The sequence below is a fragment of the Gopherus evgoodei genome, chromosome 4 (genome assembly GCF_007399415.2).
Source record: "Gopherus evgoodei ecotype Sinaloan lineage chromosome 4, rGopEvg1_v1.p, whole genome shotgun sequence".
Lineage (NCBI taxonomy): Eukaryota > Metazoa > Chordata > Testudines > Testudinidae > Gopherus > Gopherus evgoodei.
The window spans coordinates 110,597,195-110,612,448 of record NC_044325.1 but is presented as its reverse complement, the minus strand read 5'-3'; the positions used below and the strand labels follow the sequence as shown (position 1 = coordinate 110,612,448).

General features: G+C 41.9%; 1 protein-coding gene across 4 annotated transcripts in view; it reads right to left on the bottom strand.

Moving 5' to 3' along the window:
* Nucleotides 1-15,254, bottom strand: part of OSBPL5 (oxysterol binding protein like 5) — a 214,500-nt gene that overhangs the window by 49,152 nt on the left and 150,094 nt on the right. For all 4 annotated transcript variants that reach the window (XM_030560548.1, XM_030560547.1, XM_030560546.1 and 1 more), the window contains one exon: nt 7,380-7,464. In XM_030560548.1, the coding sequence (XP_030416408.1) occupies nt 7,380-7,464 (85 nt within the window). The remainder of the gene's footprint in view (nt 1-7,379; nt 7,465-15,254) is intronic.

Sequence of the window (15,254 nt, the reverse complement as noted above, 5' to 3'; positions counted from 1 at the left end):
GACCAACAGCCTTAGTGCTAAAGGCCTACAGCCCTGTAGCAGCCACACCCCAGGCCCCTGACTGGCTGGACAGACAGCACTCTCATTGGGTACCTGGACTATATAAAGACCCCAACAGGAAGAAGGAGCTATCTGAGCAACATGTTGTTGCCCGCTGGTTGCCTTGTCACCTCGCCTCCCCAACCCACTGTCTTGGCTCCTTGGATTGGCTCTTCCAGCTACTGACCCCTGCAAGAGTTCCAACCATTGCCCTGTACTGCCTGTAATACCAATTGACCTCCCAGCTATCCAACCACTGGCCAGGGTCGCCCAGAGGATTCAGGAGGCCTGGGGCAAAGCAATTTTGAGGGCCCCTTCCATAAAAAAGTTGCAATACTATAGAATATTATATTCTCTTGGGGGCCTGGGGCAAATTGCCCCACTTGCCCCCCTACAGGTGGCCCTGCCACCTGCACACACCTTCACTGCTCTGGACAGCCACGCCTAAGCCCACCTCTGTCACCAGGCATTATAAACACAGACCATTCATACCCTTTTCATTCACACCTGAACCCACCCTCCACCCCACCCCACCCCACCCAAAAAAGAGACAGCTACCATAGCTGTATACGTACACTGCAGGTAGAACTGATCAAAACTAGCAACAATGTCATGAAGAATTTGCCATTTTTGGATAAAATGGTTTTTCAAAATTGTAACCAGATCTGATAGTGGGCAATAAATGGAACAAAAATCCATTCCTGAGAGAAGAAAAATAATTCCCAAAATTGAAGTGTTAAACTCAAACACGAAGGCAAATCTAAGACTACAGCAAGTGTATTTTGGATAGACACCAATTCACTTTGGAAATTCCACAACAGTCATTTGTAATCTAGGAGAGGTCCTGGAGGAGGCTCACAAAGAAGAGTCTCCCAGGACTTCTGGCACTGACCTTACTTACACTCCATCTCTGGCACTCATGAGCATAATTGTGCAATGGTTGCAGTAAAAACCGTGAGGATTAATTAACTGCAATAAAAGAGAGCTTGAAAAAAAAAACAAACCTGGTTAAACATATTGCAGTACAGCAAAGACCCTTTGTTTTCAGTTTTTACTGAACAATTCTTGGGTTTTTAAAAAAAGCTATTCAGTTTTTACGGGATTTTCACATGAATTTCGGACCACGCCTGAAAATGCTGATTATGTTGAGCAAATCCAGTCCATTGCATGGTAGATGTCTTTGTGTTAATAATAAGCTCTCTCTTAAAGTAACACAATGTAGTGGAAGATGTACATATACGTGTACATACTGTTAATGGACTATTCTTGAAATAAAAACCACAGCATTAAACTGCTTTTACTTTCAGTACACCTCATTTTTCTTTGTTGCTTTTTTCTGCCCTCCTGTCCCCCAGTACTAATGCTGATATTTACCCAGAAAACTGGGAAATTAATATTTTGCACTGATTTTCACCCATTTTAAAATATTTGTAATAGACACTGAGAAATACCTGGGAAATTTTAAACAAAATAAAAACTGAAAACAAAAGATGTTGGGTACAGCTATGGTTTTATTTGTATTCCAAACTACTTCCCCCTAGTAACTGGGCCTAAGGAAGGTAACATGGGCTTGCATTTATTGCCTTCCCCTGTAATACCACAATTTAAATTTAATGCAAAATATTCTATACATTTCCCCATGCCTTTTGGCTCAGTAGGCGTGGTATCCAGACTAACTCTTAATGTCCATTTGAGACAAGTAATGAAATACAGCCACGTATATTCAGATCACTACCGCCCCCTGTAAAGACGCTCTAGACATAGCCGTGGATGCACTACTCATATCAGAGGAGAGCTGATGCTACAGCTCTCAGAACCTGGGGCTATACGTTTGGATGGGAGTGAGCATGCAGCTCAAATAATCACTGGGGGTTTTTTAATAGGGGGAATGATCAAAAAACAAAATCCCAATATCATCCTGAACAGCCCTCTAGCTCTATTCAACTCTTGGTCACAAAACACAGTAGGCATGTCCTAGTCATTCAACAGATCTATAACCAGGCTAATGAGATAGTTTATAGGAAGGTCATGCAATTAGAATATTAGCATCTTTTGACCTTTGAAGTCCTTCACAATCAACCAACCAACTAATATCAGTCACACAATCGAGATGACCCTAGGTCTTCATGTTTTGCATTATATGATAACAAATGGGATAACAGGTTCTCTCAGTGTTCATCATTAACTCTAATGTAAAAATCTGCTCTAGCCTACAGCTTATTGCTGTGCACTAAAGTTTCAGTTTGGGAGCACTTCCCCCCCCCCCATCCACAAAATTGGGGACCCAGAATGGCTGGGCTGAATCCCTTTTCCTGATTTTATCTAGAAGTCTTATTACCAAATGGCCATACAATACTCCAGGGAGTGCATCATGGGGAGAATATCACACTTCTTGGGTGGTTAAAGTCATCCAGTTTCTGGCCTTGTTCCTCACATCTATTTGATTGATGCCTCTAATAATCAGCTAGCAATGTACTGTAATCTGACAACAGTATTATTGTTTACACAGTTAGGAACCGTGACCTGGCTCTACCCAGACCGAGGAGCCTTAGAGACATGCAGGACCCAGTGGTTGGGTCCACTCACAACAGTCCGTACAGAGAGGGTGATTGGGCCATGTTATGACAACTTCTATCAATACACTAAAGTCACTCACAAGAAGAAATCTTCACTGTGTAGCTTATTTACCTAATAGCTAGCCTCCAGAATATAAAATTCCTTCACCGGAAAGGTCAAGAGAAAGACCCTATATTTCTAGATGTTGAGCCTTGTGGGCTGTTTTGACCTTCCAGAGGTCCTCCAAATACAACCGTATGTGACAAAACAAGGCAGTCAGATTGCTACCAGACTTTATGGAACGCAAAATTTCCTATAGATTAGTGGCACTTCCATGGGCTATCCATAAGCTAGGGCCTTAAATCCTACCAACAGTCTGTCACAGATGGTGCAGCAGAAAAATATATTCTGGAATTGTAAAAGGAAAAATAGGACACCAAGCTGCTGATTGTGATGTAGCTGAAAGTCTGGACTGTTCGCTAAACCGATCATGTAACTTGGTACTCTAGAAAGTAGCAATTCCTCATGAATTATCACTAACATTATCAAATATTCTCACTAGTTATTAGCACGAGAGCTGTGTTGAGAAGCACGTAGTTAAGGTTGCATGAAGACTGATTCATGATCCCTGGACACACTGTAAAAATATACTAATGTTATGCAATGGGGAAGAGGCCATCTGGGTCTGTTCATCTCCCCAGCTTATTTTGCTCTCTCCAAGTGCCTACTTTCTTGACTGGCTTTTATCTGTAGTTGTCCAATGCACTAAACAAAAACTGTTTGTATGCAAGTGTTTCCTAAACCACCTTATGGCCTGGTCTTTTCTTACCTTCAATTCATACCCCTTTATATTTTAATCTGTCACCATTTGACCACTGTCCCATAGCTGACAATGATTTAAGAACAATCCTCCTTGCCTCTTTTTAAACTCAATCCATATTGAAATAAAAATTTCTCCACTGTACGAGGCAGAAGTCCCTACTTTGTCTGCCCCATTGTATTCAGGACTTTCTACATGCAACCATTCCCTTCCTTTGTGACACTGACTGTACCAGTTTCATGTCATCTGCAAATGTTAATGCAGTGTTGTGTATTACATTTTCCAAATTACCAATACAGAGTATGGATCTTAACAGCGATGCCTTTGGCTATTTATATATCTCCTCAATCCATACCCATTTATCACAGTTCACTGACTTCAGCTACCAAGTCAATATTTTATCCAATTAAAATTTCCGCAATCATTACCCTACTCATTAACGTTTCATGCTAACATCTTTTGGTGTGATATTGCATCAAAAGCCTTCACAAAGGCTAATGACACAGATTATGTTTGTGGCTTCACTTCTGCCAACTCTCATTGATACCTCCTTGGAGAAGCTGATGAAATTTGTTAGGCATGACTTCCCTTCTCCAAATCTGTGCTGAGTGCCCTTGATTATTCTTGTAGCCGTACAAGAGCATTCTCATCTTTCATCCTGAATCACTGTTTCTAGATGCTCTGAATGGTCATATTTCACGTCTCTGGGTTCTTGCTTTTTCCCTTGATCCCATTTTTAAAGTAAGAGATCACATTAGCTTTTCTCCAGGTCACATGCACCTGTTGCAAGTGAAGAGGCAAAAATCTCAGGTACTAGCTGTGATTTCACCTGAATGGTGTAGATCTGCTTCCTAAGGGTCCTTACTTAGCTTTGGACTTAAAGATATGCTACAATAACCCACTACTTTAATCCCTTGGTTATCACAAATTCATAATAAAATTCATTTGGCAGAAAGCTTAGAAAGGATTCTAAAAACTGAAAACTCCTCAGGGAGGGGCATTCTGGCCCATTTATCCCTCTAGCCTACAATATATCAGGGCATATTGTGGGTGTGCCAGAGGAATAGGGCACAACTAGAGCAGTGCTCTAGTCTGGAGATCCCCAACTTCTCGGAGGCCATTACTAAATGGTGTAAGTTAGAGCAGACTCAGGGCTGCTCTAACTTACACTTGTGGCCCATAGCAGCCCTGGTGATAAGGGGATCATAAAGATGGCATGCAGGCATCATCCTTTGCCAGCTTGGCCCTAAAATTTTTGTTAGATGTTGAAAAGCTTTTTCCAGTTTGAAGTCTTTTTAGAAGAAAACTAAAATGCTAAGAGGTAGTGCCCTGTCAAACAGCAATTTTCCTTTAAAAACATGCACATGCCACAGAGACTATACTGTTCGCATTGCACATCTAATTAAGTTAATGGAATGGCAAGTAACATTGATCTCTAAGGAAATAGCAGCTTTTAAGGCTTGGATAGATAGTTATTGAAGTCATTCAATTGCCTCAAAAGCCTGAGGAACAGTTCTGTTTGTTTCTCTATCAGATGGGCTGAGAGATTTGAAATGCTTGTATTCTTTGGTAAGCATATTTGAAAGCTTTAAAAAAAAAAAAAAAGGTGTGTGTATGATAATCAACATAGCTGTTTCTACATAGGAGATATCTTGAGTGAGGTGGAATTCTGTATTTCTTTCCACAAATAAGACGTATGAGTGGTAGAATAAGGGAGGAACCAACCATATTCAAAGAAAAACCTGCACTCTTTTGGTTTTACACAAATTCACTGCAGTGAAAAAGCACTTCTCCCCATCAAAAATGCCTCCCCACCATGAATAGCCCTCTTTTCCCAATGGAAGATAGGTCTGTGCCTGCTGCCCTAAGTTAAAAACAAAAGAAATAATCCAGATCTCTGGAATGCCTTCTCTTTGATTTGCTGGTGCACTTAACCATGTTCCAAGTGCACAACCAGAAATGCATTCAGCAGCCCCTGTGCTTCATTTGACACCTATCGGGCTGAGTGAAACTTAACTGAAACAAACTTTTAGCCAAAGGACTGTTGACCCGAAGCCCACTGAAATAAAAGAAAAGGCATCCATTTACTTAAGTAGATTTTAAATCAGGCCCATCAGGTGCATGGATGGCCAGTTGGGTGCCCCTTTAAGACAGGCAGAAAATGTCTATGAGCAGCAGCAGGGGTTAATTTGATATGGCCAAGAATTACAGTACTTTGAAGGTCAACTGGAATGAAAACATGTTTTTAATCTTCTTATCTACGTACAAACCACTGCTTTTCTGTAGTCATTACAGAGTCAGAGAGATTTTCACATAGCAAGCTGGCATGTTTATCATACATTGACCTACATATACCTCCCTTAGTTTTGTGGATTCTAGAAGAAAGGCAGATGTGGATCCATTGGCGACTTTTTGTGCTGATCACATTTTTATTCCTGGAACAGTACTGAGTGGAAGGATGAGTGGAGATATCTCTCCTCACCAACACATTTTCTTCTTTGGGCCCATGCCTAAAGGAGGATTCAGGTTGACGTCCTACAAATTCCCCTCTGTCCTATTTCAAGGACTATCTACAGAAAGAGGATGAGTGTATGACCAAGTTTTCTGCACTCAGGAAATTGAGCATTTGGAGCATGGCCCCATGAAACCAACATATGCTTCCTTCTCAAAGCATCAGTGAAAGGGAAATTTCAAGTTATCTGCCAATCTTAGGCAGGAGATAATCCCTTCCTGATCCCAAATTTGGTGTTCACCTCCCTTCCATCTTCTATATGTCTGCTGACCCAGCACTGTCCTTCCATCTGCAAGAGTGTATCTTGTTCCCAGACATACTTCCAATCAGTCCAGAAAGGTGGCTGTTCAGTGAGCCACCATCACTCAGCAGTAGGTGGAGCGTGTTTGTGACCCACCTGAGCTCTGCTGGCCCTTGGTGTGAAACACACAGATTCACACTTGTGCCTAGGTTTCCTAAGCCACATACTATCCATGGGCTTCCAGGTTGGCCAGGTGCAGTAGACTGAAAATCCCACCCTACATGAACAAAGGTGAAAGTCTATGAGAGTTGAGCATTTAATTCGCTTAAACATCTTTGAAAACCCCAAGTATGGTTCTCAGCGGCATCTGGACTGGAGGAGGTTGCACCTTCAGTCGAGTCACAATGTAGTGTACAAACCTTTTATAAGTTTGTATCTTTGTTGTAGTAGATACATCTTCCCACCTTCTATTCTGGCAAGTAAAGATGACACATCCAAGATATCATGATACATAATGCTAGAAACTCAAATAAATCTGTATTTTGTTACTGTGTGTCGATACAGAAGGATTTATATTTGAGCAAATATTTCTAACTAATTATATGACTTGGTACAAAACAAAATTTGGAAGACACATGCCTAGAAGAAGAATAAATGCACATGTGAATTAGAGTTCAGGCTGGATCCCTCACTGAATCAGTCATGTCAAATCTATTTTTCTTCCTTTAAACATTGGAGAGGCAAATTATTATTTCTATTACAGGAGAACCTATAAAGACCAGATGGTATAAAGTGTATAACACAACAGGGCACCAAAACACATAATAAGAGTGCCTCTGTCCTAGAGAGCTTACAATCTACATAGACAAGAATAGGAGAAAAAAAAAAAAAAGAGTTATCCCCATTTGAACAGGCAGAGAGAGTAAATGAGTTGCCTGAAGTCACGTGGAGTCTATATGGCAGAACCAGTAATCAAAACCACGTCCCATCCCTCTGTCCCGCCTTGCTGAGTCCAAACCTAGTGTCTAAGCATAAAACCTTAGCCACAAAAATCCTTCCCCCTATCCATTCACTATCTTTATTTTCCCAAATAGGAAAGAGAGACACCAGAGAAGGCACTCGAGCTCCCATGATCAAACTCTTATTTTGGATTCATGACGAACATTCATATCCTGTGGAAAAGAAGTGAAGAGAGAGAGATCAGAACTCACCATCTGATTCTGAGGTTGCTCTAAAGATCAAGTAGCTGCTGGGAAGAGGCTGAGTGATGGAACCAACATTCTCTCCCTTTGGACCCTAGGAGTCACAAACAAACAAGAAAAAGGTAAGGCAAGGAGGCAGCTTGTGAATTTTTCCCTTACATGGGAGGAGCGTATTTGTTTGGGGGAAGAAGAGGAACAGATGGATCACTCTAAATTACTCCATCGGTAGACAGAATATTCCAGTCACCATTCCAAAGTAGTAATAAGATGTTAATGCAAGTCTGGCTCAGCCCAAAGACTGATTTATTGTCAGTATGACTAGAAATGTAAAAGTATACCCCCAGAACTGAAGAGATTTTGTTCCTTTAGCTTGTGAACAAGCGTACAGAGAAACAGAAGAGAAAAACATGCAATTACTGCATTTCTTACACAAGACGTTTCAGCACAGCGCTCGCTGCTGAGTCCATCTGTAGTATTGCAACACCAGTGGCAAAAAGCCTGAGCTTTCTCCATCCCTGCAACAGCAGCAGGCGGCACTCACACCTCAGATGGTGGCATCAGCCTTTCCAGTAGGCTGCTACCATGTAAGCCAGTTTGCTCTTAAATTTTTTAGTTAGTCCTGCTAATGCCTGTAAAATCACTGTGTGTTATTCCTTCCCTCTCTTGGCTTCTGAGTGCCTTCAGTCTCTCTTTCTGCCAGTGTTAGAGGTGGATAAGCTTGGAAGTCAGCAGATGGGGATTGGAATGGCCCAGTGCAGGCTCTAACCTGGATCCTTCACTGGGACATTTCAGTAGCAGCTTTTCTGAAAGGCCACGTCTGAAAAAAAAGAAGGATATGCAGGGCTGGTGCAACCATTTAGGCGACCTAGGCAGTCGCCTAGGGCGCTCGGATTTGGGGGGCGCCATTTTCTTCGGCAGCGACTGTGGCGGCCGGATCTTTGGCCGCCCCGGTCGCTGCCGGCATTTAGGTGGACGGAGTTGGGGCAGGGGAGCGTGGGGAGGGCCACCTGCAGCAAGTAAGGGGCGGGGGGAAGTGCAGCACGCAGGGGAACTCCCTGCCCCAGCTCACCCCTTCCCCGCCTCCTCCCCAAGCACACCATGGCTGCTTCACTTCTCCCACCTCCCAGGCTTGCGGCGCCAATCAGCTTAGGCGCCTCAAGCCTGGGAGGTGGGAGAAGTGCTCGGGGCGCTCATGCTCAGAGCAGGGGTGAGCTGGGGCAGGAGTGCCTCAGGGTGGAGGGGGGGTGGGGAGCTGCCGGAAGGGGGGGGGACCCCTCAGGACAGGGGTAGGGGGTGGGGATACAAGATGGAAGTTTTGCCTAGGGCGTGAAACATCCTTGCATCGGCCCTGAGGATATGGTGCTCTGAAAGGTGAGCTAGGAGAGGGCCTGAAGGTTTCACTGTAACTAGGTGTTCTCTAGTGCAATCTCTCAAGAAACACCTACCTTAGGGTTTCTAAGAGGAGAATTACTTCAAGGACACAGGAGAGGGTTTTTTTTTGTTTTTTTTTGTTTTTTTAAACTGCAGTCTGCAGCTAGGGGGCAGACACTGACCAGCATTGATCCTCCTTGGGAAGCTGCATAAAAAATTCTCAAAGGCAGACTCCGGCTCAGGTTTCCCTGGTGCAAAGGGAAGAGCACATTTGCTGTTACACCCCTTCAGGGAGTGTGGCATTCTCCCACCTTTGATGTACATTTAAGAGCAACAGCTATGCCTGACTGACACACAGGTGTGCAAGGAGTTGGGGTTGGAGGCTACCTCTGCCCTCCACCTATATGCAGCAGGACACAACCTCGCTATGGAGACGGAGGAGCCTCTCTCCTTCTGGTTCTCTATTTCCAAAGTGACACCCTTAGTTCTCTCTTTCCTCCCTTCCCCACCAATGCACTGCAGGATAAATCACATTGCAAAGAAGCAACACAAGCAGAATTCCCTTTGAGAACAAGAATGACAAATAAATTAGTCACTGTGTAGGAGACATCACGGACTTCTGCACGTATTTATTCCACCCTGCAGTTGACCTAAAACAGCTCTCTCCAAGGCCCCATTCAAAGTTGTACCTTTAATTGATAGAAAGCTGTGAACACAGCATTTGAAAAATGTTTTAGCACATGAATGTAAGGTAGCTTTTTCCATCTCTGCAGGCATCTCCTGCCTGATGTAAGACTTCATATCTTCATATCCATATCCCACCCTCTCCTACAAATGGTTTTTTGTTTTCTCTGTGCACCATACTGCACCAATTTTTATCTCAAAAATTATATTTAGTGCGGTGGGCAGGAGGATTGACTTTTTTCAGTGAGTTAAGGGGGACCCCCTAAGCCCCAAACTCATACTAGAATTTTTCATCATTGCTTGCTACTATCAGTTGCTCCTGTGCATCAATGTCTGGCAGATGGATTGTGCAAAGTTACCTATTTTTTATTTTTTATTTTTAAGCCTTGTTTGTAGGGCTGGGAATGGGAAGAAGGGTAAGTCAGAAGATGGGAGACATGTGGATATGGACATGGATTTGACAACATGTCCAGTAGTTTACATTCATTCTCTGACCCAATTTCTAATCCCTGGGATTTCCAGGCTCTGCAGAGGCTTCATTTACCATCTTCCTCTGCCAGGGAAACTACAGGTCTTTATTACTTATCAAAACAGGGAGAGCCAAGAAACACTCCTTTCATGAGATGCTTGAGATTTAGAAACCAAAAACATCTCTATGGAGATTTGATATGCAGGACTGGCAAAGCTGGGATTTGATAAGTGATCCGCAGCCCAGAAGCTCAAGACATTACTGTTGACATAAATGCAATCAGGCAGCATTCCTTGTGGCATTTTTCCCTTTCAGGAGCTTTCAGCTGAATGAGACATTGGAGAATTACTGATAACACCATAGCATGGATTTTCAATGCACAGATTGAAACCTGCCTTAAAGGGGAGAGCCCATGAACAGATGGTGCAGATCCAGGGTACTGACATTTAAAAGAAGAGTAAATGGCACGACGTTTCGAGAGATCTTTATGCAAGTGGGAAAATATTACAGTGACTAAATAATGGCCTGTAAGAGACAGATTTAGTACTCACATGTGGGTAAAAGGATCATGACACTGAGGCCATTCTTAATCCCCCCAATTCCCCAACAATTCTACAGAGTGAAGTTTCCTCTCTGTAAAATTGGGATAACAATCCTTCCTTTCTCCCACCTTTTTTCTGTCTTGCCTATTTAGACTGTAAGCACATCAGGGCAATGACTGTCTCTTACCATTAAATGTACAATGCCTAGAACAATGGGCCCCAACATCAGCAGCAGCTACTGTAATACAATTAATACAGGGAAGTCTTTGGGTCACATCTTCAGGGCACCATCTGAAAAGATGTTTGTGGTTCTAAAAAAGGACTGGATTTACGTTACCATGTCAGAGTCAGGACTCAGGAAGAATCAGGAAAACTAAAAAAAGTAGTAAGTCGATGCATACGTTGAAGCTACAGACATGTAATTTTTAGTTTTATTTTTGCTTTCATCACAGAAGACAGGCATTAAAAATATGCTGGAGAAGTATCATCCACATGGACGAAAAGGAGCAAAAAAGTTTGGGCTGGATATTAGGAAAGTGCATCTAACAGTATGATCTAAATGATATTAGCAGATTATAAAAAAGTTTCCCAAGAGAAGTGATAGATGCTTCATCACTTAAGTTACTTTAAAAATAAAATATAAAAGAGGGGAAGCACATTCAAAACAATGGGTATATTTGATATTTTATTTATTGATTTCAATTTCACTGATACCTGCACTGGATTATCTGCTGCCATAGATGGGTGCCTGAGTAATTGAAACAAACATTCCCACACTGTGTTGTCCATCCAGTTAAGATAACTTCAATGGAAAAAAAAAATCTAAAAAAAACTTGTTTCAGCACAACAGGATGATCCAATACATTACCACAAACCTAACCATCTGATTGCTAAACAGTGCCCCCGTACACAACCCCAAAGTAATCACTGTACTGGCATTAACTGATACTCTGCAGTAGCCTGAACAGGCACAGACCCAAACTGCATTCCCATTATAAAGTGGTTTAAAGATATTGCCAGGATAATGTGGGGAAGGTCTCGGTCACTGCCTGTGCTGTTGATAGAGAACTTAAGATCTTAATGCTGTTAATTTAGCACCTTTCAAAAGCATGAAATAAAAATGCCCAATCTGTTCTCATTATGAAGCAGGAATGATCACATCTTAGACTAAAAGCAGCAAACTTAGAGAAGCTTTTTAGGCTCACAAACCTGGTAAGCCATGTAAAATGAAGCTAACTCTAGAATCATTTGCCTGGATAGAATTTAGTGTGGAAGTCAGTCATTTTTATAAAAGTTAATGCAAATCAGGTGGTGCTCTCAAAGTATGGATTACACCAACATTTAGAAGGTGCCCGCCTTAATAGTATTACTGCTGCATCTGAAAAAGTGTTTTTACCCATGAAAGCTTATGCCCAAATAAATCTGTTAGTCTTTAAAGGTGCCACTGGACTCCCTGTAGCATTACTGAAGTTACTAAATTCAGTGATCTTTCATCTTAAATACACTAGTAATCAATTGACAGGCACCTCAGAGTTTGAGATTCTGTTTTAGTTTAAATTAAATGATTGCCCATTAAATAGAGTTGATGAACACGACTATAAATGCTAGTCTAGACAGCTCTACAAATATTTGTTCTAGAGCTTATGGCTGAGCCCTGGGGTAACCACAAATATTTGTGCCATTAAACAAAATGTTCATGGAGCATCCAGACTAGCATTGACAATTGTGTTAACTGGCAATCAATTAACTAGAGTTAAAACCCAACCACAAATTCTAGTCTAGAACAGCGGTCGTCAGCCTTTCAGAAGTGGTGTGCCGAGTCTTCATTTATTGACTCTAATTTAAGGTTCCGCGTGCTGGTAATACATTTTAACATTCTTAGAAGTTCTCTTTCTATAAGTCTGTAATATATAACTAAACTATTGTTGTATGTAAAGTAAATAAGGTTTTTTAAATGTTTAAGAAGCTTCATTTAAAATGAAATTAAAATGCAGAGCCCCCCAGACCGGTGGCCAGGACCCAGGCAGCATGAGTGCCACTGAAAATCAGTTTGCGTGCCACCTTTGGCACACGTGCCATAGGTTGCCTACCCCTGGTCTAGACAATCCCTATGTTTCAGGATCTCTCATCTTGTTTTAAAAGGCTGTGGGAATTCTTGGCCACATCTTGGTTCCAGTATTATAGGTAATAATTTTAACTTGTGCTGGAACAAAGAACCCATCTATAATTCATGAGAAACGGGCTCTCTTTGCACCATTAGACAAAAACCAATTTACACTAGTAAATGCTCCACTGGTTGCCTTAAAAGTATACAGTCAAGTGACATAAAACAAAAAACAGTATTTCTGGCAGCTTCAGCATTTGACTGCTGTCAGAGTGCAAACAGCTCCTTTGACATCAAGCAGTTCATTAGAGGTGGCCTTTTGCTGCTCTTTTGGTGTTCATCTTGTAGCCCAAAGTGGCTGTGTCACACAACAATCCAACCTGGGGGGGTTCCTAATACACAGTTCAAAAGCAGCTTCCCTAATATCCAGCTCAAGATATTCAAATGAATTACTCTGACTTTAAAAACCAAGAAAGTCATGAGATATTTGGCTTTCCAGAACAGTGTTCAGGAAAATCCTTCCACTTTTTAATATTCAAAATAGAATATATGTATGAATAGAATATATGTATATGTATTTTATCTGACTGCTTTCTTTTGGGTCAATCCTGCTGAAGGAAAAAGCATTCTGACATCACAGGATGTTTCCAATTTCAAAACCTCACTACTTTCTAATCGTTCATTCTCACTGCCCTACTCAGATGAATTCAGTTGCCCTCTGTCTGCTCACAAGGAATTGTTGTGGCGATGTCAGCCTTCTCGGGTGCAGGACATGAATCAGATGAACAGAAACTTGAAGGTTGAACAAAAGTGACAAGAGTGTCTAGTGCAAAGAAAAGCATCAAGACAGACTGAGGCGAGGCTAGGCTAAAAACGTTGTAAGGAAACAGCAGCTCTTACTCTTTGTTGCTGAGGTCCATTTAACTTTCCTCTACAAGCTGGATTCATATACCCATTACCTAGTTTTAGCAGAACTTTATTTTACAAATAGTTCCTTTGACTTCAAAGGGACTACTCATGAAGCACAGCACAATTCAATGTGAGTAAAGCTATCAGAATCTGGCCTCATACATATGCTCTCCCATTTCTGCCAGATCCTTTGGTGCCAGAGTAACAAATACCATTGGCTCTGGCACATGAATCCTTCCAGGCACCTCTGCTATGCTGGCCTCCCTGCAATAACACCATAATCAGCAATGCCTTGTTTAGACTGGTAATATTTCTTAGGGAATTTATAACTGTAATAACTATGCACAGATGCTATTTTTAATAGTGAAACAGAATCTGAGTAGCTACGTTATTTTTCTTCAGGGCAACAGACAGAAGTTACTGTCTGTAAGCAGTGGGGGCATTCTCCTTAATCATAGCTAATGGCAAATGCTGTTTCATCCAACCTTAGAGAAATAAATATAGTTCTTTAAAACTCTGAGTTATTGATATTGTAAGATTCCAGAAATGGCACTCTGCATATCACTCTGATGCCTAAAACATCTCCAGTCAGCAAAAAGTGATGGAAACAGCTATATGCATAGTTGAGAGCTCTTTTTGTTCAGAATATCACCAGGCTGACTCATCACTGAGTTTTGCATACTGCTACTGTCCAGTTTTTAAAAGTTTAGTGAGTTTGACTTAATTAATTATACCTGTGTGGTGCACAGGTACAGTAAGGCATGCATCTCTGCTAAGTCAAGAGTTGAAGCTCATAGGGAGATCACATGTAACTCAACCAACCACCACCCTTACTCTACAGCTAATTTGTATGCAACAACTTCATTGGTTATATGAGGGAGACTCAAAAGAGTAGTGGATTACTTGGCCCAAAACTGACACCCACATAAAAACACAAGCCTCTCAGCACAAACCCTCAGACACAAATCAACACAACCAGCATACGCAATAACCCCAAACACATAGAGCCCCTCACCACAGCTTGTACCCCTCATTAACCACTCACACAAGTCTCCCAACAAAACCCCTACTTAATAATCCCAAACATCACTTTGGGGCCTAGGGTATCTGCTGAGGCAGCCTGAAGTGATGGGAACAGCAATGAGCATGGATGAGAGCTCTTTTTGTTTAGAATATCAACAGGGTCATTCATCACTGGTATTCCTGGTCTGCTACCATCCAGTTTTTAAGTTCTCAGCCATTTTTTGGCTCTCAGCCTTCCCATGACTTTATGAATTATACCCATGTGACAGCACAGCCTTTCAGCTACTAGTTAAAAAATATAAATAGCAGGATCTGCATCTTTCAGATGGGTGGAATCAATTATTGGTAATATAGTGGCACCTAGAAGCCCTACCTGAGATCAATATCCTGTTGTGCTAGGCACTGTACACTGTCCCAAAGACTTTGCAGTTTCAATAGGCAAGAGGGACTACGGATGGGAGAAAGGAAGTATCATTAATCCCATTTTACAGGTGGGGAACTGAAGGCACAAAAGGATTAAAGTCACACAAAAGAAGTTTGTGGAAAAGCCAGGTTTTGAACACACATCTCCCTAGGCGCAGTCCAATGCTGTAACCACAAGACCAGACTTCCCATCAATCATAGAACATTAGAGTTGGAAAAGACCGATCAGATCATTCATTCCACCTTGCTTTGCCAGGGCAGATTGTTTTTTGTTCTGCACTGTACAGCACTTCAAATTCTAACTAACCCTCTCACGTTCAGTAGATTATTCACATTTGACTGTCGAGGAGCTTTTCCCT